Below are 25629 nucleotides of genomic sequence, written 5' to 3' on the forward strand. Positions count from 1 at the left end.
GTCTGGCTTGTCCACGCCCTTAACAATGGAATGCAAAACAAAATAATGGTTATTCTAAATACTCTGGAAAACATAATAGCTATCTGCTGGGTAGTGTTTAACTGAACCGCGTGAACGGAACCACGAGCCCTTAATTTTTATTTTAATAACGTTTCTGTTGCAAGCTGGTGAGTGAATTCGTACAGTGCTAAATCGTTTGTGTCGAAAACATATCTGCTGTTAACTGCAAAACTGTGTTGTTAGCACTTATATAAGCTGCTGTTTGCATTGTTAATGTGTCCGCTAATTTATTTTATTATTGTTGCAATGTATATGGTTAGTTATTCGTAAAACTTAGTACGTTTCCCTAGCAGTTTCGGAAGCTATTAAGACAGCCTATTAGGCCTACCTGTTTACCTGCTACCTGCTAAGTCTTATATTCACAAAGTTTTATGTATATTTATATATGTATACACACACACAAAACAATTATTGTGTCATCTACACATTTCTCTATTTGGGAAAACAATTTTCGCAATTGGTGAGCTATAATAATAGTTTAAATAAATCTCCGTGCACTCCAGTGAGTCTCATTTTCATTGTTTAGGTTTGGTTTAATGCCTCTCTGATCAAACATTTCCTCGGCGTGATAAAGGACCGATGTTTCTGCAGCTGACTGGAACGCGAATCCTGCAGGCCCGAAGGAATGAATGAGTGAAACGCACTGTGTGGCCAGAAGGGGGCGCTGTTGGAGTTGACGGTCTCTGATGACGACCAATCTTCAAGACGTATTTCGGAGGTACAAAATATACACCGGCATATGCTTGTATTCTGTATATTACACTTATTTGTTTTTGCCAGGATTTATATTTAACTAGAAACATGACTTTATTATGTATTTATAGTACACGTATGCATTTGTGTACTAACAGCACAATGACACAACATAGGCCCAAAGGTGATGACGCGGATAAAAATAAGAATAATTAAGAATAAATATATTATAAGAGTTGGAGGACACATGATAATGGAAACTGCAACAGTAAGGGGGGTACAAAGTATTCCAGATGTGCACTTAATCACTGCACTTAATCACTGCATTGGGATTGGTTGATGCAAGATGCTTCAGAGGGACACCAATACTGTACGTCTTGTGTTGAAGTTACATTACATTACATTAATGGCATTTGGCAGACGCTCTTATCTAGAGCGATGTGCAGTTGATTAGACTAAGCAGGAGACAATCCTCCCCTGGAGCAAAGCAGGGTTAAGGGCCTTGCTCAAGGGCCCAACGGCTGTGCGGATCTTGCTGTGGCTACACCGGGATTAGAACCACCGACCTTGCGTGTCGGTCGGTCTTGTGTGATTCAAATGCACCTGAACGTGGTGGGCAAACACAAATGAGTGTGCATTTGAAATGTGTGCTTCAGATTTGGGGTGTTGAATTTTGGATGTTGTGGGTGGGATCGGGGAGGGACACTGCAGGGGGTCTGAAATATGGGTGAATTCGTGATGGTGGGTTAAGCTGGCAATCTTTACAACTATTGTCCCATTTTTTAAATTCTCATTTATATTCAATCCCACTTGTCTCTCAGACACGATAAGATGTGCTTTTGAAAACTAAAAGCAACCAGTTTCACAGATGCAAATTAAAGGCCCACTTGCATAGTTTTAGTGTTTTTGAGCGTTTCATATCATCTTGCCGCTTTTGATTTGTGTTTCACACTGATCCAAGTGAACAAAACCTAAATTTGGCTGAGGTATGCATAAATTATCTATCTATCTGTTTTGGAGGACGCATGTGTAAGTGCTCTCCAAGCTATCATGACTCTGCACCAAAAAAAAAAATAAAACTTCTTGTGAGGGATTTCTGATTAAATTCAATGTAGTGTTTATCCAGGGACCAGTACATCTCTGGTAAATGCCTCTGGGTCTTTTCAGGCAAAACACAGATTTTGTGGGCAACTGCTAATACGTTTGATGAAATGCAAACAGTAAATACAGTAAAGATTGTCCATCAGACATGGCGTACAATCTGCAAGCTAGCAAGTTTCAACACATGCTATATCTGCTGGATTTAAACATGACATCTGAAATGGGAATGGCCGCGTTTGGCATGCCCCGTAAAAATATATTTCCAGTCGTGTCCGTTGTAGTGTCATTGTCGATCGTCACAAAACAGTATCTGTGGACGGCTGAGCTGACTCGATTTCCCACAATCCACCGAAGACGATGCGACTACGTGATGCTGTACGCTAAATCTGACGTTTCCCGCGAATTTTATCCAGAGTGAATCCGAGATTTCGTGCAGAAGAGCCGGGGTTTTTACGAGGTGTGGACGTGTCTGGGAAATGGCTGTCGGGTTCCTGCCGCGGAGCGATCGGATTAATATTAAATGATATCCGGAGATTACCAGACGCTGTGGGCTAGAAAAAATCGCTCGCATGAACGCTGGAGATTGCCTTCCACCCGAGTGTGATTGCTGCATTCGAGCGAAAATATTAATTCACGGGGTAACGTAACCATAGCTAGAACTGTGACAGCTAGGCGTGTTATAATTTAATGATGCTGAGAGCACAATGTTGGGTTTTGATCGCATGCATGGCCAGCAATAGGGAATAGGATAATATAATCAGAGCGGTGTTCAAGAATCGAAAAGGCTATGTATGTTATTTGGAGATGATCGTATTGAGCCAGTGAGTAGCTATTCCAGCTAGGATGGCTAATATCTGATAGTCATTTGAGCAATTGGCTAGCTACATTACACGTGTATAGTTAGCTAGCCAGTATTTTTTTAAGATTTCGCACTGGCTACGATTTGCTAGATGTAAGTTTTTGAAAATGATCTTGGAAAAATGGTTGCAATCTCGTTATCATGAAAATCTGTCCCGTTCGAATAGCATTTTCAGAGAAAAGCAGGTATTGCCAGTGCAGACGACAATATTTTACTCCGCAACAAGGCTAAGGTATTTGTCTGCCCCCCGCTGCGGACGAGGAGCCTGAAAACACGTGTCCATTTACAGCCGGGTGATATTATAGACACGTCTTTTAAACATGTAAATATTTAATTTTGTTGGGGATTATTTCGATCTTTCTATTGGTTGATTTGCTCAAATACAGATGGTTTATATTGGGATTTCTCTATTCGGTTGTATTGTGAGCAAAGCAGTCGCGGATCAACATTTGCTAGTCCGTATCCGAAAACCACAAAAATATTTAACGAGGTATTGTGAAAATGCATGTTTTTTTTTTTTTTTAAAGCTACGTGTAATCATGATCTAGCATACCATTCACTTTGCAATGCATGAATTCATCTATAAAAGTGGAATAACGAAATAAAGGTTTCGCTGACTTTGCAGTTATTAGGTAAGTAGGCTATATTTGCCGCACGTTTGCCGGCTAGCCGGAGAAATGTAAAATGAGGTTTGACATGCGAATTCCAGGTCATACGAGGAGACGGCAGCGTCGGTCTGTGGGAAGGAAGAGCGTTAGGGGGGCCTCCCTGGGCGGGGTTTCCCCCCTGTATTTCACGCAAACACAACGACCATCATCTTCTTGAGATGTCCACCGGATTACCGAAGGAACGCAGCGGCGCCGAGGGCCACCTTTCTCCATGTTTAACGTTAATCTTTCTAATTCAGCCGGCTAACGGGCTGTTGCCATGGGGGGGGGGAAACGACGATTAATGGAAAGCCTTCCGTCTGTCACCGCACCACGTTCTAGCTGAGGTAGTAGTTTGTGCTGTTGGTTGGGTTGTGACATTGCCCGCTCTGGAGATGACTGCGCAAGCTACTGCCTTGCTAGTGCTGGTGAAACGCTTCATCCGACGAACACCCACAGCCGTTCAGGACGTGCGGTCACGATTCTAAAATGGCCACTTGCCGGTTCAGATGGGGACTTAACACTGTTCCGTCACGATTTCTGGCATTTTTCTTTGTGTGTGTGTGTGTCCTTTTCCCTGTGGAAAATTGTGTTAAAGGTTTATTCTAATGCTGGCAACCTACACTGCTACATTGGGTATTGTTCAACACATGGATTAAAACCGTACTGCTGAAATGTACAGAGCAATCGTTGTACTGATATTAAAATACAGATGATGCAACTGGTCTCAAATTGTGGCTTTTATTTTTGTCTTAATTCACGTTCAAGGTTTGAAATGCTTAAATGGTTGGCACAGTATTTCAAGCATTGGATAGAGGTGAATGTTGTTCGGGTAATAAAACGCATTTGTAATGAATAAATTACATTTGTAATGAAGTTGTACTGTATAATGGCAAAGCTTATTTGAGCCCCCTGCCTTCATTCAGTGAGTTTATTGCTTTTGTTCTACACGGAGCTAGTCTTGAGTGCTGCCGTGTGATAGAGTTTGCAAGCAATTGGTGTAAACCCATGTGAGCAAAAAAACATCTTATGTTTTAGTTATTCTTGCTACTTCACAAATGGCTCTGGTGCCTTTGCCCTGAAAATTAAACGCCATTTCCTTTTTGTTAGGGAACACGAGACAAGTGGACCAATCAGCTTCTTTTTACACCAGGGAGGATGAAAGTCATTAATTTTATGTATTTCTTCCACCCCCCCCCCCCACCCCACCCCACCCCAGGCTGTGTTTAAAAAAAAAGAAGAAAAACCGGAACATTTGGGTCACAGTGCTGTGCTCATGTAGAGATGATGTCATATTCTCAGTGCTCCAAACATAAATCCTTGTTTAGTTGGGGGAGGGTTGTGTTCAGACCATTTTCCATCCTATAGAAACTGCTCAGATTATCTGATCTGTAAGATATGAGGATTGGCTGGCATAGTGTGCTCAGTGGATGGGCTGCCCAACCCTGTCATTAGAGATCTACTTACTGTGCTGTAGGTTTTCACTCCAACCCTATCAAAGCACCCCTCATTCAACAGCTAGAGCAGGGCTGCCCAACCCTGTTCCTGGAGATCTACCGTCCTGTAGGTTTTCACTCCAACCCTATCAAAGCACACCTCATTCAGCAGCTAGAGCAGGGCTGCCCAACCCTGCTCCTGGAGATCTACTGTCCTGTAGGTTTTCACTCCAACCCTGACAAAGCACACCTCATTCAGCAGCTAGAGCAGGGCTGCCCAACCCTGTTCCTGGAGATCTACTGTCCTGTAGGTTTTCACTCCAACCCTATCAAAGCACACCTCATTCAACAGCTAGAGCAGGGCTGCCCAACCCTGTCATTAGAGATCTACTGTCCTGTAGGTTTTCACTCCAACCCTATCAAAGCACACCTCATTCAGCAGCTAGAGATCTCATAGAGCTGCTAATCAGTCGAGTGAGGTGTGCCAAATTAGGGTTTGAACGAAACCCAACAGGATGGCGGATCTCCAAGTAAACGCTCTGTGAAGTTCAGAGACCAGGAGCTGCACTGCTGAACATGGACTCCATTGTAATGAACGCTCAGATCACGCTGTGATTGTAGGAAGGCCGGGCAGGCAGGCAGGCCCAGGGAGACAGGAGCGGCTATATTAAGTCTGAAAGCGTGCCGCACGTCTCGCTGTACGCTGACCTAAATAGACGGCGTTCGCGCTGCGTTAGCTCGTGTGTACGGTCTGCACAGAAAACGCCCTGGGAGTTGTGCCGGGCGGCTGTGTTGGATCAGGGAAGAGGATACCCAGCCAGCCCCGCTCTCCCCCGGCACGGCACGGTTTAGCAGCCGACGCAAGCTCAAGGTCAGCTGCCGATTAGTCGGGTGTCTATTCACAGGAGGGGCGCCCCGGCCCCCGCGGCCCGGTTTGGGAAACGCATCGGTGGCGGAGCAGAGCTTGCTGGGTGTTGGCTGCAACGCTGCAGATTGAGTGTGCGCTGTCTGGACACCACCCCTGTGAATACCCCCCTCCACAATGTCATTCCTGCATCCTCTGATCAGGTGCATGGATACGACGGCTGGCATCACTGATGCTCTTATCAGAGGCGTTGATCTGAGCTCAGGCACTTTCACTTTGCTGAAGAAGGTAGGCGCGTGCAGATGTGCCTACGGACTCGGTTCAGAAACACCCACGAGTCGCGTAACGGCAAAACGTGCCGTTTCTGAACAGCCGCGTTGCGTTCACATCTGTGCCGAAGACGGCGGTTTAGCCTCCTCCCCCTTCTCAGCACGTGTCAGAGCGGGAGGAAGCGCTTGACGTCGCCAGGAGGCCGAAATGGCGGAGGCCGCGGTCGGAGTTAAGCGGCTGGATATTCAGGAGTCGTTTATCATCAGGTGGCGTAATTTAAAAAAAACCCCGCTCTGCTCGGATGAAACGGACACCAGCCACCGCGCCGTTCTGTGTGAACGACTGAGGCATTAATTATCCCAGAATCCCCTTTGACAGAGGAGGGAGGGGGGCGGAGCCTCTCACCCCAGCAACTGAACACTAATCTCGTCCGCCTGACACCCAGCACACACCGAGGGGGTCCTTTTCGTTTTTTTTGTTTTTTTTCATTATTCCTCCATCGTCAGGGCAACGCTCCGACGAGGGGAGGGGGGGGTTTAGGGGGGTATAAATCACCGATCGGAACGGCGGGAGGCTTCCGGCCCACAATCCCTCATCTGGTGACATTCCCATTTGGGCTGCAGGCCGTTAAACCTGGGGCGATGAGTTAGAGCCACGCGCTCCTGGTTCTGTTGCAGAGAGAAACCTGCCACCGCTGATTGATGTTCCTCGGCTGGCCGGCCGGCCGGACTCAAATTCAAATTCAAATTCAAATGCGCTTCATTTGCATGACACGTGAATTTGTGTTGCAAAAGCATTGACATACATAAATGATTTTTTTTTTTTTTTAAACGCACACCCAAGAAAGAGGGGGAAAAAAAGAGCCATGAGTAAATATGGTCAGAGGTGGGATAATTTGATAAAAAGCCAATCTGACTCTTACTCAAGACATCATGTTCCTTAAGGAAGGCCAGTATCCGGGCATTAATTATACTGCAGAAAACCTTCCCCGGATTACTGCTCACACAGATGCCTCGATAATTGTTTGGGTCAAATTTATCTCCACTTTTAAATATAGGGGTAATCAAGCCTTGGTTCCAGATTGCAGGGAAACACCCAGTATTAAGTGCTAAATTAAATAGTTTGAGGAGGGCCTCATGTAGTTTAGGGCTGCCATGTTTCAACATCTCTGTGCAGATACCATCAGGTCCACATGCTTTTCTGGCCTTCAGGGCCTGTAGTTTGCTTTTTAACTCCTGCAGAGTAATTAAGGTGTCCAAAGGATTTTGATTGTCTTTCACGGTTGTTTCTAAGTCTTTTAATTGTTTGTATATTGAGGTATGATTGGAATTAAATGTTTTACTTTCAAGTTTTTGATGAAGCTCTTTAAAGTGTTTTTTCCAGACATTTCCATTCTGTATTGTCAATTTTTTTCTTGTGTTTGACGAATTTTGTTTTTTCCACAGATCCCAAAACGTGTTTTGATTAATTGCATTTTCAATTTCGGACATATATTGCTGTTTTTTCGGTCTGAGGAGCTGTTTGTACAGTCTCAGGGCCTGATGGTATCTGAAGCGTCCTTCGTTGTCACTGGGCTCCCTGTGTTTATGGGACAGCTGCCTCAGCTGCTTCCCAGCCTTACAGCATTCTTTATCAAACTATTTTTCTTCTGGCTCATTCTTATTTTTCTGGCTGATTCTGATATCTTTTTTTCATGTTTGCAAGTTTTAGGTTTGATTTTATTGCCAATTGAACAAATATATTATTTAAGTGTTTTGTTGCCAGGTTTAAGCCCTGTACTGTGTTTGCTGAAAGGTATTCAGCATGCCCTCTATTTCAGCCCTGCTCAGTGCTGCCTGGTATTCTGCACTGCTGGTCTGGCCCCATCTGTATGTGGGCTCTAAGTTGAACAGTTTTGCTGCAGGATGGTGATCTTTCAAGGCCCGTTCTGTTTTTTTCAGGTATAGAGTTACCCGGCTGTGGTCTGAGGGGTGTTTGTGACATGACAGTAAATGCATTAATACATTCTGGGTCCATGTCTGTAATGGCATAATCAACCACACTGCTACCTAGCACTGAGCTGTATGTGTATCTCCCAGAGAGTCCCCCCTGGTCCTCCCATTAACAATGTACAGACCCAGGCCTTTACAGAGGTGATTTTTATTCACCACACTGTCGTAGCTCTGCCTTTGTGTGGTGACCTGTGTGTGGTATAAAGGGGTTTCGCTACAGAAATGGATATTCCCTTCTGCACTGACATAGTCAATCTCTTTGCCTGTTCTGGCATTGGGATCTCCCATTATCAGTACAGAGCCTAATGCTTGGAAATTTCAGACTGGAGATTTTGGAAACAATCTTCAATGTAGTATGGTGATTCAGATGGGGGCATGTAAATTGCACATATATAAATGTCCAAATTTGTGTTTATTATTTCTTTTTTAAATTTGAATTCAAATGTGTGTCTGATCTCTCTTTTGTGGGGAAATGTAATTAGAGAGTTCCCCTTTGTACCAAATGATAATGCCCCCTGAATCCCTGCCACGTTTGGCACAGGGGTGTTTTACAGAGGGCACTATCAGCTCTCTATAGTCACGTGGACAGGGTGTTTTACAGAGGGCACTATCAGCTCTCTATAGTCACGTGGACAGGGTGTTTTACAGAGGGCACTATCAGCTCTCTATAGTCACGTGGACAGGGTGTTTTACAGAGGGCACTATCAGCTCTCTATAGTCACGTGGACAGGGTGTTTTACAGAGGGCACTATCAGCTCTCTATAGTCACGTGGACAGGGTGTTTTACAGAGGGCACTATCAGCTCTCTATAGTCACGTGGACAGGGTGTTTTACAGAGGGCACTATCAGCTCTCTATAGTCACGTGGACAGGGTGTTTTACAGAGGGCATTATCAGCTCTCTATAGTCACGTGGACAGGGTGTTTTACAGAGGGCATTATCAGCTCTCTATAGTCACGTGGACAGGGTGTTTTACAGAGGGCACTATCAGCTCTCTATAGTCACGTGGACAGGGTGTTTTACAGAGGGCACTATCAGCTCTCTATAGTCACGTGGACAGGGTGTTTTACAGAGGGCACTATCAGCTCTCTATAGTCACGTGGACAGGGTGTTTTACAGAGGGCACTGTCAGCTCTCTATAGTCACGTGTACAGGGTGTTTTACAGAGGGCACTATCAGCTCTCTATAGTCACGTGGACAGGGTGTTTTACAGAGGGCACTATCAGCTCTCTATAGTCACGTGGACAGGGTGTTTTACAGAGGGCACTATCAGCTCTCTATAGTCACGTGGACAGGGTGTTTTACAGAGGGCACTGTCAGCTCTCTCTTGTCACGTGGACAGGGTGTTTTACAGAGGGCACTATCAGCTCTCTATAGTCACGTGGACAGGGTGTTTTACAGAGGGCACTATCAGCCCTCTATAGTCACGTGGACAGGGTGTTTTACAGAGGGCACTATCAGCTCTCTATAGTCACGTGGACAGGGTGTTTTACAGAGGGCACTATCAGCTCTCTATAGTCACGTGGACAGGGTGTTTTACAGAGGGCACTGTCAGCTCTCTATAGTCACGTGGACAGGGTGTTTTACAGAGGGCATTATCAGCTCTCTCTTGTCACGCGGACAGGGTGTTGGTACATCTCCACGGCACCATGTTTCCTGGAGAAATATAATATCAGAACTATTTACAGAACGCAAAGTCTGGGTCTGTGCTCTTCAGCCCAAAGGTGGAACAACGCAGACCCTGGATATTCCAACTACTAATTGTGAAAGATGACATTGTTCATATCAATTATATTTCACAGACAATACGTTTGACTTGTCGTCAGTTGTTTCACAGAATATGATATATACTGCATTTTAAACAAAGATTTTATCAGTATCAAATGTAAGCTAAAGACGACATATCTGCAATCATTTAACTGATGAGTTTTGTGCAGATAAAATTTAGCATGTCCCTTATCTGACTCAGGTCCCCAGGAGCTGTGCTTGTGGCTCCTGCTGTCACTGCAGCGTGGCTGTGTGGCTGGGCTGGGCGTGGCTGCAGGGTGAGCAAGCTGCCTGTGATGCGCTGCATGGGCGGGCGGGGTCTGGGGGTTGTGTGCGGGGGAGGGGGCCAGGGGTGGATGCCTGGTTTCCTCTTCTCGCTGCGGTTGTTGGTGGAGGTCCTGCTCAGTGCAGTGTCCTTTAGGACCTTTGCAAACATCTTCACCCCCTCTTTGTTGAGGTGCACCTGGTCGTAGAGGTGCTGATGCCGGAGGTCACGGTGGTAAGCCAGGTGGACGTTTGGCAGCAGTGGATGCTGTGGATCACTCGCTGTGGCACGCCTGTTCTGGGCAGCAGGGTGGAGATGGTAACTCTGGCTGCCGGGTACTGGTGTGTGGCCTTAACTGCCACCTGTCTCAGGGCCTTGGCTACGTCAATCCTGCGTGTGCTCAGGTCGCTGGTCCCCGTGTGGATCAGGATGTGTTTGGCCTCTCCCAGTCAGGCTCAGGCTCCAGGGTCTTGTTCTCTGGCTCTTGTTTAAGTTTGATTAAGAGGGGCTGGAAGCTCAGCTCAAACTGTTCTAGACTGGCCTCTGATCCCTGTACCATGACTGTGCCAGTGTGGTATATGTTCACTGCTAGCCTGGTATTGCTGCTGTCCTCCAGTACAGAGATCTGTCTGCCTTTGCTGATGCCGTTCTTTTTAATGTAGGGAGAGGTCTGGCAGAGGGCTGTGTGCCAGGCAGTGGGGCTCTGTGTGTAGAACAGTACATTGCACCTGACCCTGTTCTCTTCTGGCCCACAATAATCTGACACCAGTATCTCTGGGAAACTGCTCAGGACGTTTTTTTGCCTAAACTGACTGAATATGCTGAGGGTTCTGATTGGCTGGCTGGGGCCGAGATTGATACATTTGTTGCAGAGGCTGCTGCTGCTGCTGGCTCAGTTCCAATTTTCCCAACTGTCATTTCAACTGCCACTTTGCTGTCCTCCTTCACGCTTGATTTTAAGCCCCCCTTTTTAAAGGGGTTTTTTCTTGAATGATAAACTTTAAAAAATCTTTTTATATAAATGAGTCATTGAAAATTTTTATTGTCTCTTTCTCTCTCTGTCTCTCTCACACACTCAGACACACATTTCTCACATGCCTGAAGATTGCCCAACTCTCCTGCTGCTGTTCTGTGCAAAGTGTGAGCGATTCTTCTGACTCTGCAGATCCTGGGCTCCCCCCCCCCCCCCCGCTTCTAAACCCAGGCCTCATCCAAATCTGGCCTGATTTTATTTGTTTTGTGTTCGCTTTTTTCCGAAGTGAGTTACAGTTGATTAGACTAAGCAGGGGACAATCCCCCCTGGAACAATGTGGGGTTAAGGGCCTTGCTCAAGGGCCTGAGATCTGTGCAGTTCTTAATGTGACTACACAGGGGCTTGAACACCAACCTTCTGGGTCCCAGTCGTACCTTAAAACCACTAGCCAGTAGCCTAGCGGCTATTTCCTCCTGGTTATTGAACTGAACAATTGATTGGCCAGACTGTATTCACACTTCACACTCCAGAAAAGGGAAGGCCCTTAACCCCACATTTCACCAGGGGAGGGATTGTCCCCTGCTTCGTCTAATCAAATGTAACTCGCTTTGGGTAAAACCTAAATGACAAATTAATAATAGTAATAATATTATTATCATCATCATCATCATCATCATCATCATCATCTCGATGGGCGGCCTGTAGTGTAGTGGTTAAGGTACAGGACTGGGATATGCAAGGTCGGTGGTTCTAATCCCGGTGTAACCACAATAAGATGCGCACAGCCGTTAGCCCCTTGAGCAAGGCCCTTAACCCTGCATTGCTCCAGGGGAAGATAGTGTCCTGCTTAGTCTAATCAACTGTACGTCGCTCTGGATAAGAGCGTCTGCCAAATGCCAATAATGTAATGTAATGGGCCTGGGGCTACAGCCAGTCTGAACGTGATTACAGTTTCAGTTGGGTCCGCGTCGTCACGGTTGCCGCGGAGACGGAGATCTCACTCCTCAGCCCCGCAGTTTCCGCCGGCAGACTTATCACCGATGCTCTCTCCGTATCGCTGGAGCCCGGGGCCTGGGAACGCGCGATGCTCTCTCCGTATCGCTGGAGCCCGGGGCCTGGGAACACGTCTGCCGCTGAGCCAAGTCTCCGCCATCCGGGCTGCCTCCGCTCGAACCTTTCGCCCGTGCCACCCTTTTCAGTTCCATTAGCACGCGAAGGAAAGAGACGCTGTCGATTTGTGGATTGTGTGTGTGTGAGAGAGTGTGTATGTGTGCTTATGAGAGTGAGAGTGCGTGTGTGAGTGAGAGAGTGAGTGAGTGTGAGAGAGAGAGAGAGAGTGTGTGTGTGTGTGTGTGTGTGTGTGTGTGTGTGTGTGTGTGTGTGAACCCCGTGGGGTAATTTGTCCTCTGCATTTGACCCATCCTAGTTACCTAGGAGCAGTGGGCAGCCACAGTGCAGCGCCCGGGGAGCAATGTGGGGTTAAGGGCCTTGCTCAAGGGCCCAACGGCTGTGCGGATCATTTTTATTGTGGCTCGACCGGGATTCGAACCACTGACGTTGTGGCTCCCAGTCATGTACCTTAACCACTACTCTACAAGCCGCCCCATGCCCTCATGTCGTGGTGCTGTGTCTTCACAAGATGGCACCAATTCCAAGAGCAGTATATATGAGACAGTGTTACAAGCCTCACCTGTTGGTGACTCCATGACTTCAGTCACCAACAGTGATTGAGGTTAACGTGCAGGTTCTGGTTCAGGTTCAGGTTCAGGATGAGGATAACGTTCAGGTTAACGTTCAGGTTAAGGTTCTGGTTCAGGTTCAGGTTCAGGTTCTGGGTAAAACGCCACAGGGGGACACAGGGTAGTAGGCAGAAAGGAATTGGGAACATTGTAAAACTACGGCAGGGATAATCAAATCTGGCCCTCAAATCCAAATCCGGTCCTAGTTTTGTTTTCTCCTGGGTAATTAACTGAACAATTAGCGCTGCTAATTGGCCAGACTGTCTTCACACCTGGCTCCCAGGTAAAGGGAGGGTGGAAAAGCAGCAGTTCTGGGCCCTTGAGCGGTTATATGATCCCTGGTGTACAGTATGTTGCCGTGTTTAAGTCTTATTTGCCTATCCCACCGGCTGGGGACATGACATGCAAACATTCACTGCATTCTGCAGATATTATACAAAGCAAATTACAATGAAAGACAACGTGCTAACTGCATCCCCCAGTGTTGTATGAACAACAAGCATTCCAGATCACTAAAGCGCTAACGCTAGCCAACTACAGGCGACAGAACAGATCACTCTGACAGTCTGAAGTGTAGCGTGGCCTTGTTTGCACTTTCCACTTCCCCAATTCTTTTACACTTCTCTTCTTCAGTTCAGTCGACTCAACATATTTGTACCACGATAAAACATCCTCTCAAAAATGCTATGATTTTTTTCCCCCGGGTGGTTATTTTCCATTCCTATTTTTTGAAGTCGGGACTCTAGCTAGATTGTTCTATATTTTTCAGAGGTAGGAATCGGCTAGAATCCTTGTTTATTTTAATGTGTGAAGTGATGAATAAAAAAAGTCTTAGCCTCTGCATTATCCTCCCCCCATATTGTACATAATATTGTAAATAATCCCAAACGCTGTACGTCAGAACGGGGAAGGGAGAACGCAGAATTACATGCTATTATTGTGTCAGAAATAATTGCACACTGTCTTGGCGCTCGGAACCGTATTTCCCTTGAGGGTTTTCAGTGCTGTGTCCCTGGTTATGATCTGCATTTTATTATTCGTCAATCTGGGTCAGAGCATCTGCTAAATGACAATAATATAATGTAATGTACTGTAATTAGAAACCTAAAAATCAACTGCAGATGTGTAATTGAACAGCAGAAGTGCGAGCATCCTCAGACAACGTCGCAGTGTATCGACAGACCCTGGTCCTGATGCACTGGGGGATTCAGAAAGCGAGGCTACTCAGTGATGTAAAAACAGTGCTTATTGAGCCTCATGCAGCTCCCTCCAGTCATTGTGATGGCAAGCATTTGGTGACCTTGAGAAGCCAACCGCCCACACACACACACACGCACAATCTCGCACATGCACACACGCTGTGGCCATGCTGGGAGGGTGTGTGTCATCACGATGCGGTGCTCTGTGAGTTCCTCTCTCTCTCTCTCACACACACACACACTGTGGCCATGCTGAGAGGGTGTGTGTCATCCCGACGCTCTGTCCTCACACACACACACCCAGACACACACACACACTCACACACACACTCACACTCAGACACACACTTGCTCACACACACACACACACACTCACACTCAGACACACACTTGCTCACACACACACACACACACACACACACTCAGACACACACTTGCTCACACACACACACACACACACTCACACCGTGAGATGTGACACTGTCCTCTCACACACACACACACACACACACACACACACTCAGACACACACTTGCTCACACACACACACGCACACACACACACCCACACACACACACATACACACTCAGACACACACTTGCTCTCTCACACACACACACACACACACACACTCACAGCGTGAGATGTGACACTCTGTCCTCTCACACAGGGACAGATGAAGTGCCGGGCCAGGTGGGCGCTCCCCTGGCTGTGTGGAGATATGCCGTCTCGTGCTGCAGAGCAGATGGGCCCCGGGGCCCCGCTGAGGCTCCGTGTGTCTCCCCCGGCCCTGCCTTCAGATCCCCTCCCTGGGGCTGGCTCCGTCCCAGCCTGGCTGAACGGGGAGGGGAGGCTGGAGGTTATATCGGTTTATGTGGTAGAAATGGCTTCAATGGCTACTTTTGTCGAGGGTTTCACCAGGGAGGAGGTCGTCAACCGGGGAGTCAGCCCGCAAGGAGTCACAAATAAACAATTACAATATCCTTTTGGTGATAATATACAGTACTGCGCAAAAGTCTTAGGCACCTGTATAACATTCTGTACAGATATGATTCTTTCAAAAATAATTCAATGAAAGGTCCTAAATAAATGTACCACACATTTTACATTACATTTTAGTCATTTGGCAGAATAGTTAACTGGCAACTGAATCAAATCAATATTTTTTGTGACCACCCTTCGGCGTTAAAACTGCATCACTTCTCTGAGATAGCCAGCGCTGTCCTGCAGTTCTATAAGACAATCAGCAGGCAGGTTGTTCAAAGCATGTTGGGAGAACTTGCCACAGTTCTTCTGCAGACTTTGGTTGGCTCCTTGCTTCTGATCTCAGACAGCCTTGATCAAGTTTTTATGTAAAATGTAGTCAATTGCTTACATTTTTTTTATTGAACTAAAGTGACTTTTTAAAATTAAATACAAAAATGTCTCTGTAAAATGAAATCTTTTGGAAAATGAATATTTGGAAATCTCAAATGCGTTCTTTTATACTAACACACACAAAAAATAAACATATATATAATAATGTCTAGGGTGCCTTAGACTTCGGCACAGTACTGTAAATATCTTGATATTTAAGTGAGGATGTTACGTGAGTCCGGTATTGTAGATAAAAAAGCAGAAAGCTAACGCTTGGCAAAAAAGAATCATCCCAATAGCAACAACACCAAAAAAACGTTTCATCATTCTCAGGCAATGGATGAAAAGAATGTGTTTATTTCAAACCTCTGTAGTGCCCTTTTTTTTCTATGTCCACCACCTGTTGTCCATAATATTTTTTAAATAAAGTTTTTTTTTTTTAAAGATATTTTTTAGGCCTTTTTCAGCTTTATTGGACAGTATATAGTACAGAGAGACAGGAAGAATGGGAGCGAGAGAGAGGAAGACACGCGACAAATGTCGGACGGTCGGATTCGAACCGCCGACGTCGCGGCTCGCAATGAGCATGCGGTCAGTGCTCTACAGGCTGCGCCACCGAGACACCCTTAAATAAAGTTTTAAACCTGTTGGCCCCGTTTCGCGGTCAGGCTGCGTTCGGCCCTCTGCGCGCCGTGCCGCGTTTCACAGAGATCTGTGTGCGGAACGGTGCGCTTGACCGTGTCCCAAACTGCCCCTCTTCATCCCTGAACCCCCCCACCCCCGAGTAAAGAGCTTTCATTTCATGATATCACCAAGCAACCGCTGCAGCGTAGCACCTGCCTAAAAGCTTTGGAGTGGATCTCGAAAAGCCCGCTGTAATCGGAGGACGGCTCCGGTCTCGCGCCCGCCGGCGAATGGGGCGGCTCGGTGGCACTCTCACGGGACAGCGGGGAAAGTGCACTTTAAGCGCGATGGCGATCGGGGCACAGGCAGCGTGCAGGACGGAGACGGGCGAATGCGCTCGTGTTAGCCAGCGCTGTGGCTAATCTTAGCTCGTATTATCCTCCGCGCTACACTCAGCGGTTATTGATTCAGGGATAATTAAGGTAACCCCGAATGTGAATTTGCGCTGATGTTTCTCATTATCGGCGCCGGTTGTCTTTGAAGCGCAGCCTCTGATTGGCTGCACGTCTCGCCTCCCATAAGCCACTGCTGTGTAATGCGTTATTTTGGTACTTTTGCATCAGCACGGTCCTGGAGACCTCTCTCAGGTCTGAACTTCTGTTTCCACCAAGCCAGCTGCTGGCAGTGAGAGCAACAACCTTTGTCAGCGGCCAGGGTCAGAAGACAAAATACTCAATTCTAGAAAACGTTAAAAGATTGAGTATAGATTACCATGATGGCAATTTAATTATCCCAAGAAATCAGTTTCAGAAAGGAGCGGCCTATAACCTCTTGGCTGAGGTCCTTGACTGGGACCCAGAAGGTTGGTCTTTCGATCCCTGGTGTAGCCACTGTACAATATGTGCAGCTGTTGGGCCCTTGAGCAAGGCCTTTAACCCCACATTGCTTCTGCTTAGTCTAATCAACTGTAACACCTTTAGATAAAGGTGTCAGCTAAATAACTGCGATGAAAGGACCCAGGCCTTCTGCAACAATGGTAGAGAGCTATTCTTTCACCCAGCGTTGCTATTAAACCCTCTGCCAGTTTGATTTGTAAGGTTTGGGTGGAACCAAAGCAGTTTGTCAAGAGAGTCCAATCGCAGGAGGCCTTTAAAACATGTCTGCTCATGCATGCGTTCCAGTTCAGGCTTCTCTGTTCTTTTTAGATCCCTTTTAAATTGATTTGGCACGGTCATAGACATTTTCTCGAAGCTGTTTTAGCTAAGAAATATAATTAACTAAGAAAATAATATCTACTACATTTCTACTACAAAGCTTTACCGTCAGTAGGACTTTGTTTCTATTAAAGGTACAATAGGTAAGATTTTTGTGTTAAAACATTGTTACAAGTTCATTGGAAAAAGGCTCACTGACATGTGGACTCACCCTGTGGCTGTGTTTAAAGTCCTTAAATTCAGGTTTCAAATTATGCTGTTGACGGGCCGGCACTCTGAACCAAAACCTTGTATAGCTGGACAATAATTCAAGCTCATTGGTTGAAAATTGGTTATAATTGCCACAGCCAATGGCATTTCAACGTCAACACATTCACAGAGAAGGGGGAAGGATAAACAGTGCAATTCCTCTCGACCGTTAGAAGTCCGAAATGACCTATTGTACCTTTAAATTGAACACTGTGCATGTATTTATAAAATCACTATTGACACATTAACGTTGAAAGGATCGGATTTTATATTTTTAAAAACAACAAATAAAAATAAAAATAAAAACACAGTAGGTACAAGGTTTCTTTTCTCTTCAAGTCCTCAGTTTTTTCTTTGCACTCAAAAGTATGTGAAATGCTAAAAATACCCTTTGAATTCACGGTTTTCCTCTCCATTATAAAATGTCACATTCACAAAACACAAAAGGGATCAACATCAACATCGGTGAAAAAAAAAGAGATGAAAAAAAGGTTCTTCAGTTTGCAGTCTTAATTTGTCTTCATATATCACATATAACACACGCTGACACTTTCTGAACCTCCCTCCCACTCATCCCTCTCTCCCAGAGTGTCAGTCAGAGGAACAGAAATGAAAGGAGGAGAAGAAGGGATGAGGAGGAGTGCAGTGATCGGGGAGGGGGGTGGACTGCTGTTGAGCGTGACGGAGAGATCGATCACAGAGGCACGAACTCTGCACTGCCGAGTGCTCCCTGACACCACGCTAAATCACACACACACACACACACACACACAAGCACACACTCACACACACTCACACACACACTCACTCATACACACACACACACACACTCATACACACACACACACACTCATACACACACACACACACAAACACACACACACACACACACACACACACACTCATACACACACACACACACACACACGCACTCATACACACACACTCATACACACACACGCACACACACACGCGCACACACACACACACACTCACTCGCACACACGCACGCGCACACACACACACACACTCACTCGCACACGCGCACACACACACACTCTCACACACACACATGCACACTCATACACGCACACTCACACACACACACACACACTCACACGCACTCATACACACACACACACACTCACACACACACACGCGCTCACACACACACACATACACACACATGCTCATACACACACGCATACATACACACACATATGCTCACACGCGTGTGCACACACTCATATACACACACACACGCTTGCACTCACGTACGAAAGCATGCTCACTCACACACACACGCTCATACACACACACACACACACACCACTACCATGCTAGTGTAGGCAGGCAACCCACACTGGAGTCTGAAGCGACCTTTTCAGGAATATCCAAAACATACAGCACGGGGGGGTGGGGGGTTTGCCAGAAGGTCAAACCATAATCTGGGGGAAAATGTTCAAAAAATACAATAAAAAAAGCCGTCCAGTAATATGGAAAAATTGGAATGTGGTCACTTGGGTCTTTTTTTTTCTTTTCAAAGCAATCACAATGCCCTTGATCCTTTTGTTATAGTTACGCTTTCATGCAAATATTCTGACACTTACAATTTCTTGAAGGTTGTCCGGTAATTTGACTGACCTCCAAACCTGTCGGGTGTCTTAAGCAGTGATAAATACGAGACGAGGTGATCCTCGTTTTTCAACGTGGAGGGCGAAGCCTTATTTTAAACATGGCCTGAGTTTGACTCAACAGGAGGGGCCTCCAGGTCAGTCCTAAGCTTTTATAATTATGACCTAATTATAAAGATCTAATTGGCAGAACGTGAATTGTAACCGCACGGGAAGTGTGTAAATTGGGGGGGAAATGGCACATGCGATGAACACTTTGCGTAGCACATTTGAGCAGTAAACCTAACGGTTAAAGCATTCTCACGATGATGACAGAGGTGAGAGAGTCACACTCTCTCACTGTGAAAGGTTCGTTTTGTCTTTCACAATGAACCAGTGGCCTTTTTTAAACCTGGAGTACGCAAGGAGAAGATGAGCAGCTGGGTGAGGTAGATGGGGAAAATATACAGTGAGATGAACTGCAATCGTTCCACAGTGAACGAATCCACAATGCTTCGATTTGATTTTCAAATTGGAATTAACTTTGCCTTACTGCTTACTGAGATGATGAACAGATTCAGATACCGCTTGTACTCGGTGTTGTAATTTGAACACCGCAAGCTATGTCATGTTCATTCACATCGATAAAATGATTAATATACCATAAAAAGCAAGGTACCCTGTACCAAAACTACTTATACTTAAGGTTCGTAACTTTCTCAGGATCTGGCAGTGTCTGCTGGAGCTTCTCACTGGCGACTCGACATCCACGTACCATTTTAATTTTAACGTCAGGATTACTGGCGAGCCTTTAAACACGCGGTTCAAGGTAACTTGGGCATTCGTCTTGAAACTCCCACCTCCCACCTCCTTGAATGCTTTTTTTTTTTTTTTTAAGAATGATTCGACAATATCCTCCCCGGAATGAGATATTCCGGAACTGCAGAGTGAAATTGGAAACATAATTTTTGAAAACTTTGGCAGGGTTTCTCCCCCCCCCCCCCCACCCCTCTTCAGGGTGGCCGTGGCAACAATAAATAAAGTTAAGAACGTTATTTACAGCAGGGTTTACAGCACTGGAGGAAAGAAGAAAGACTCGCTTCTGACCTGAAAGTCACCCCCCCCCCGTGAAGACTGAAGTCACCCTGATGAAGACTGCACTGTACACTAGAGGGGAAAAAAAGTGAACTGCACAAACGCAAGTCAACTGAACAGATACTGCGAAAGGAAATAATTTAAACGATTAGCGAAACAAAGGCTGAGTGAAGAGTTTGGACCTTAAGACGTCGACCACCTGTTTCTGCAGTTGTGCAAAAAAAAACGTCCCAACGCTGACTTCAGCACGCAAAGGGCCCTCCTGGCTTCAGATCAGTAGTTCTACAGAGCGCCCCTTCGACCCGTGATCGTGGGGTTATGGGTAATTACACACGGAGGACGGACAACCTCATCCAGAGACGGCCAATCACAGGAGTGGAACTGGTTTGAGCAGAGGAATCACCTTTTTAACGACATACGATTCATCAGTATATACACTCTTTACAGACACGAAGCGAAACGGGGGCGGAATTAAACACTGGAACTTTCCTTGACTTATTTTTTCGTTACACATGTAAAAAGTTAAATTAAAAGAAAGAAATTATACACCAACTGAACAGCGAGTATCAAAAAATTAAAAGGTAAACCATTGCACTTTGCTCGGACTCCCAGCCCTGACCAACATCACACAGCACTGCTCCTGCCACCCCGACTCCCCCTGACGAATAATGGCTCTTCACTCTGGGAGACTGGGAGTCCCCCTTCCTCAGAGCAAAACAACACGATGAGCATCTGTGAAACCGCAAGGAGAGGAGCTGCAGGGGGGTGGGGGTGGGGGTTGTCTGTAGAGCTCTCCGTGGCTGGAGAACACGACTTCCTTTAGTCATCCCAGGCTTTTCACAGCATTTGAAATGTGGTGGGTGGGGGGCGGGGGGTGGGGAACCATGTCTTCAGCTGCGTGCCCAGCCAAAACCAAGGGTCACAGGTCAATCCAGGGTCACATGACAAAGGTCAAAGGTGGCGTTGAAATCCTGAGAGCTTTCTTCGTTGGACTGTACGAGGGTGGGGGAGGGTGGTGGTGGGGGGGGGGGGCGGAGGGGTTTGGCTTTAAACACTGTAGCCCCGGGCTTGGGTTGGGGGGTTTCGGGTCTGTTCGGTTCTGTTGATTTTGCATGATCGTCACTTACAGTACAGTACGGGGACGGGGGCGGGGGCGGGGGCAGAGGGGGATGGTTTTGAGAGGGGGACGGGACGGGACGGGGCGGGGCGGGGCGGGGCGGGGCGGGGACGGCGTGGTTTGGGCTCTGAGGCTACGGCTGGCGGTTGCCGTGCAGCAGGGGGATGATGTAGACGGAGATGTCGTCTCCGGAGCCCAGTCTGTCGTTGGAGATGCGCCAGCCCCTGTCCTTTAGCACCCCCCGCGCCCTCATCACCAGGTCCTGGGCTGCCATGGTGTACCTGCACCACCCCCCAAAACAGACAACACAGCGCTTCAAACTCTGCCCGTATCCCCACATCAAACGCTCTTTAGCACCCCCTGCGCCCTCATCACCAGGTCCTGGGCTGCCATGGTGTACCTGCACCACCCCCCAAAACAGACAACACAGCGCTTCAAACTCTGCCCGTATCCCCACATCAAACGCTCTTTAGCACCCCCTGCGCCCTCATCACCAGGTCCTGGGCTGCCATGGTGTACCTGCACCACCCCCCAAAACAGACAACACAGCGCTTCAAACTCTGCCCTTATCCCCACATCAAACACTCTGATTTAGCATGTCCTTTTAGCTCACGCAAAGCTAATGACAACCAATGACTGGTGCAAAGCTAATTCCAGGGCATGTCATTGGTCACACTATTGGTTTTGTGTGTGCTAAGAATGTGCTGAAGTTCTTATTAAATCAAACCCTCAGTGTAGAAGGCTTCTATTCAGCACAAAAATCTTTTTAGAACTTCCGACACCTGATTGTGTCATTTTAAGCCCAATAGGCCTGTTGGCAGGGCATTCTGATCTGGTTCGATCCCCGGTGTAGCCACAATAAGATCTGCACAGCCGTTGGGCCCTTGAGCAAGGCCCTTAACCCAGCATTGCTCCAGGGGAGGATTGTCTCCTGCTTAGTCTAATCAACTGTATGTCGCTCTGGATAAGAGCGTCTGCCGAAAGGCACTAACGTACTGTACCTGTGCAGGTCGTCCGGGTCGCAGTTGGCCAGGAAGCTAACGCACTGTACCTGTGCAGGTCGTCCGGGTCGCAGTGGGCCAGGAAGCTAACGCACTGTACCTGTGCAGGTCGTCCGGGTCGCAGTTGGCCAGGAAGCTAACGTACAGTACCTGTGCAGGTCGTCCGGGTCGCAGTTGGCCAGGAAGCTAACGTACAGTACCTGTGCAGGTCGTCCGGGTCGCAGTTGGCCAGGAAGCTAACGTACAGTACCTGTGCAGGTCGTCCGGGTCGCAGTGGGCCAGGAAGCTAACGCACTGTACCTGTGCAGGTCGTCCGGGTCGCAGTTGGCCAGGAAGCCGGTGACGGCCTCAGACACCTCCTCATTGGACAGCACGTCCCACAGACCATCGCTGCCCATCACCAGCACGTCATCGGCCCCGTGCTCGTACTGCGTCAGCGGGTACACCTTCACCTGCCGGGGGGCACAGGTAGGGAGATCCACTTCAGCTCAGTCGCTTTTTAGGAAGCAAAGCGTTATTTGACAAAATTGACCGTAGGTTTTTTGGGGGTTGCTCTCGCGAACCTGCCTCTAAAGCTATCTAACGTCCAGCACTGCTATCGTACACGCAGACCCTGAATCTGAACTGCCCATTGAGAAATTGCATGTACGGTATCACAAATACACACTTCCAAGGATACGTTCACCTTTTAGGCATTTGGCAGTCATGACAATGTAATGTAACCTAACCTACCCCCTCAGTCTGTATATGTTGTGTCAAAAGGACCAAAGGTCAGACAATGTTTTACAGATTCATGCCGCAGGTTCATATCCGCTTTGCCCATTGGTACGTGTCTGTCTGACTTGGCATGAGTAGTACAGAGTGAACTGGACAATCACAGTGCAAGCAGTGCACTGATCTGGAAGGGGCTGATGGGTATTGTAGTTTTATTGTATTGTATTGTAGTCCTGCGTGTTGGTGCACGGGCCCTACCTCCGGGCAGCAGGAGAGGAAGGGCTTGATGTAGATGTTGGAGTCGTGCACCTTCAGGTCGTGGTCGCCGAGGCCACGCGTGACGCCGATGGTTGCCATGACGCGGGCCTGCGGAGAGAAGTCACCAAAACACTGTGTCACACTAGAGGCATGACCAAGTGCAGTACTGTGGCAATGGCTGTTCTGTCCTGTGATGCAGCACTGGATTGTAATTACTCTAATTACCCAACTGGGCACCTCCTGCTGTTCAGAGTGGAGTCTGGTCAGTCTACATGATCTACTGACATCTCCTCGGCCAAAAATCCATCTCTGACCCTCAGTGAGCTACAGTCGCTGCCAACGTCCAGTCCTTTTAAAAAGACGGACGGGGTGCTTCCGAACACGCTCCCCTCGCCCCCTGTGTTGGGTGCGTTCCCCTCGGGAGCTCCACACAGCACAGTTAGCGGTGAGTAGCGGAGGCTCTTCGGCGTGTCAGGTATCCCATGGTGCCGAGCGGCGGACGGGCACGTTTGGGAAGACGGGCGCGGCTCTCTCCTCGGGGCCCGGCCAGCTGACACCGTCAGACGGGTCGAGGGTCCGGGGAGGGGTGAGTCAGCGCCGTCCGCACAAGGCCCAGGGGAGTGATCGGGTCAGCAGTGCCAGGCTCTCTTACCTTCTTTCCTTCCCCGTATATCAGCGGAAACTTCAGGTCCTCGTCCTCGATGGTTTTATACGCCCTGCGCAGGAGAGAGAGCGGACTGTAACACGTTTGTGCTTTATGTGCTCTCTGTGTAGAGGGAGGGAGGGAGAGAGAGACTAATGTGTTTGTGCCTCTCCCTGTACAGGCAGAGAAAGAGTGAGAGTGAGCGAGAGAGAGGCAGGGGGAGAGGGAGAGAACGACAGATAGAATAACTGAGGGAGAAAATTACTTCTTTTTTCCCTTTTACTGTAACTCACCTTTATTAACAATAAGAAAAAGATAACCGCAAACCACCATATATACCAAAAAAGAAACCCCAAAAACACAAAGCAAATTCTGAATAATAATAATAATAATAATAATAATAATAATAACAACAACAACAACAACAACAGAGTAGACACTGTACCGAAGCAGACGCGGTGCATTTTGGGGAGTGAATATCATTACTCTGTCGGTAAAAGCTGTGCTTTCCTTGCATTTACCAGCCGAGACAGAAGTCAGTGCAGCTATAGAGCACAGCATTTTCTCCTCATTTCTATGGCTCTGTGGGACGGATAGGCAGCAGCTCGTAAATAATGCATCGGAGACCAACTATGTGAGTAAATGATGCATTACGGCAGTTCAGAACAGGGGGGAAAAATCCAAGTGAAAAGTTCATTTTTATCTCTGGCAAAAGATACCGTTGGTTTTCCAGATTAAATATTGATATCCCGGACAGCTCGCAGGCAAATTAACACAATTTGCTGAAGGGGTGTGTAAGGAGCAGTAACAGACACAGGCACACTCCTGCGTTGTCAGCTGGTTTGAGCTGTAACAGGGTCTATCTGTGTATAATGTGGATGAAACGGCATTGTTAAAGCATTCTCGTCAGGGTTCAGCACCGCATCAACTGCCGGGAGCTCTCTGGCAGTTGGCCGCACCTCATTCGAACGAGATTTGAATTTGAACGCTTGGCCTCCAGGAACGTTCCATATTCCGAGGACGGCAGTTAGCCAGCCGGCCGCAGTAACGAGGTCAGGCCCCGAACTGTAGCGCTGCGGTCCTCTTCCCCCCGCGACCGAGAGGGGCACGCGTCACAAAGTGCGTTTATTTGAAAACGGGCGCGGCCGCGTGCCATAGACACGGGTCAGAGACCGCGGCTCAGAGGTGGGGAGAGCATCCTGGGCCGGACCGCGGCAGACCTGCGCTGTGGGCGGACGAGTGGCCTGCTGTGACCAGCTGACAGGGTCCCTCACCCGCTGGGAAAGATAGCGTGCACTCCGGTATCCGTGAGCCATGCGTACCCAGCCAAGCCATTTTAGTATTTTTCCTTTTTTTATATACTTGCAAGAGGGCAGGGGAACAAATCGAAAGGACACAGTTGGTCTGCTCATGGCGTGCGGTTATCTGGGGGATTACTAGTTACACAAATTTCCTGAACCCTTCTAGTTGGCTATTAGTTAGTGAGGTAATGGGCGGTGCGGATGGTGCAGTGGGTAGCACTGCCGCCTCGCAGCTAGGAGGTCCTGGGTTCGAATCCCGGTCGGCCGGGGCCTCTCTGTGCGGAGTTTGCATGTTCTCCCCGTGTCTGCGTGGGTTTCCTCCGGGTACTCCGGTTTCCTCCCACAGTCCAAAGACATGCAGGTTAGGCTGATTGGAGAGTCTAAATTGCCTGTGGGTATGAGTGTGTGAGTGAATGGTGTGTGTATTCCTGCCTTTCACCCAATGTATGCTGGGATAGGCTCCAGCCCCCCTACCCCCCTGCGACCCTGTTCAGGTTAAGCGGGTTAAGATAATGGATGAATGAATGAATAGTAAGGTACTAGTAATTAGTTAGCAATGCAATTTAACATAACGAAGAAA

General features: G+C 47.5%; 1 protein-coding gene and 1 long non-coding RNA gene across 2 annotated transcripts in view; one reads left to right on the plus strand and one right to left on the minus strand.

Annotated features, from left to right (window-relative positions):
• LOC133119401 (uncharacterized) overlaps positions 1-25629 on the plus strand; it is a 25953-nt gene continuing 324 nt past the window's right edge. The window contains exons 1-3 of the long non-coding RNA XR_009706521.1: positions 1-167; positions 635-778; positions 22442-22601. This is a non-coding gene — a long non-coding RNA (uncharacterized LOC133119401). The remainder of the gene's footprint in view (positions 168-634; positions 779-22441; positions 22602-25629) is intronic.
• ppm1h (protein phosphatase, Mg2+/Mn2+ dependent, 1H) overlaps positions 21229-25629 on the minus strand; it is a 27810-nt gene continuing 23409 nt past the window's right edge. The window contains exons 7-10 of the mRNA XM_061229989.1: positions 23758-23821; positions 23106-23213; positions 22434-22585; positions 21229-21413 (exon numbers count right to left, since the gene is read on the minus strand). Of these exons, the coding sequence (XP_061085973.1) occupies positions 21266-21413; positions 22434-22585; positions 23106-23213; positions 23758-23821 (472 nt within the window). The 3' untranslated portion in view covers positions 21229-21265. The remainder of the gene's footprint in view (positions 21414-22433; positions 22586-23105; positions 23214-23757; positions 23822-25629) is intronic.

The sequence above is a fragment of the Conger conger genome, chromosome 19 (genome assembly GCF_963514075.1).
Source record: "Conger conger chromosome 19, fConCon1.1, whole genome shotgun sequence".
Lineage (NCBI taxonomy): Eukaryota > Metazoa > Chordata > Actinopteri > Anguilliformes > Congridae > Conger > Conger conger.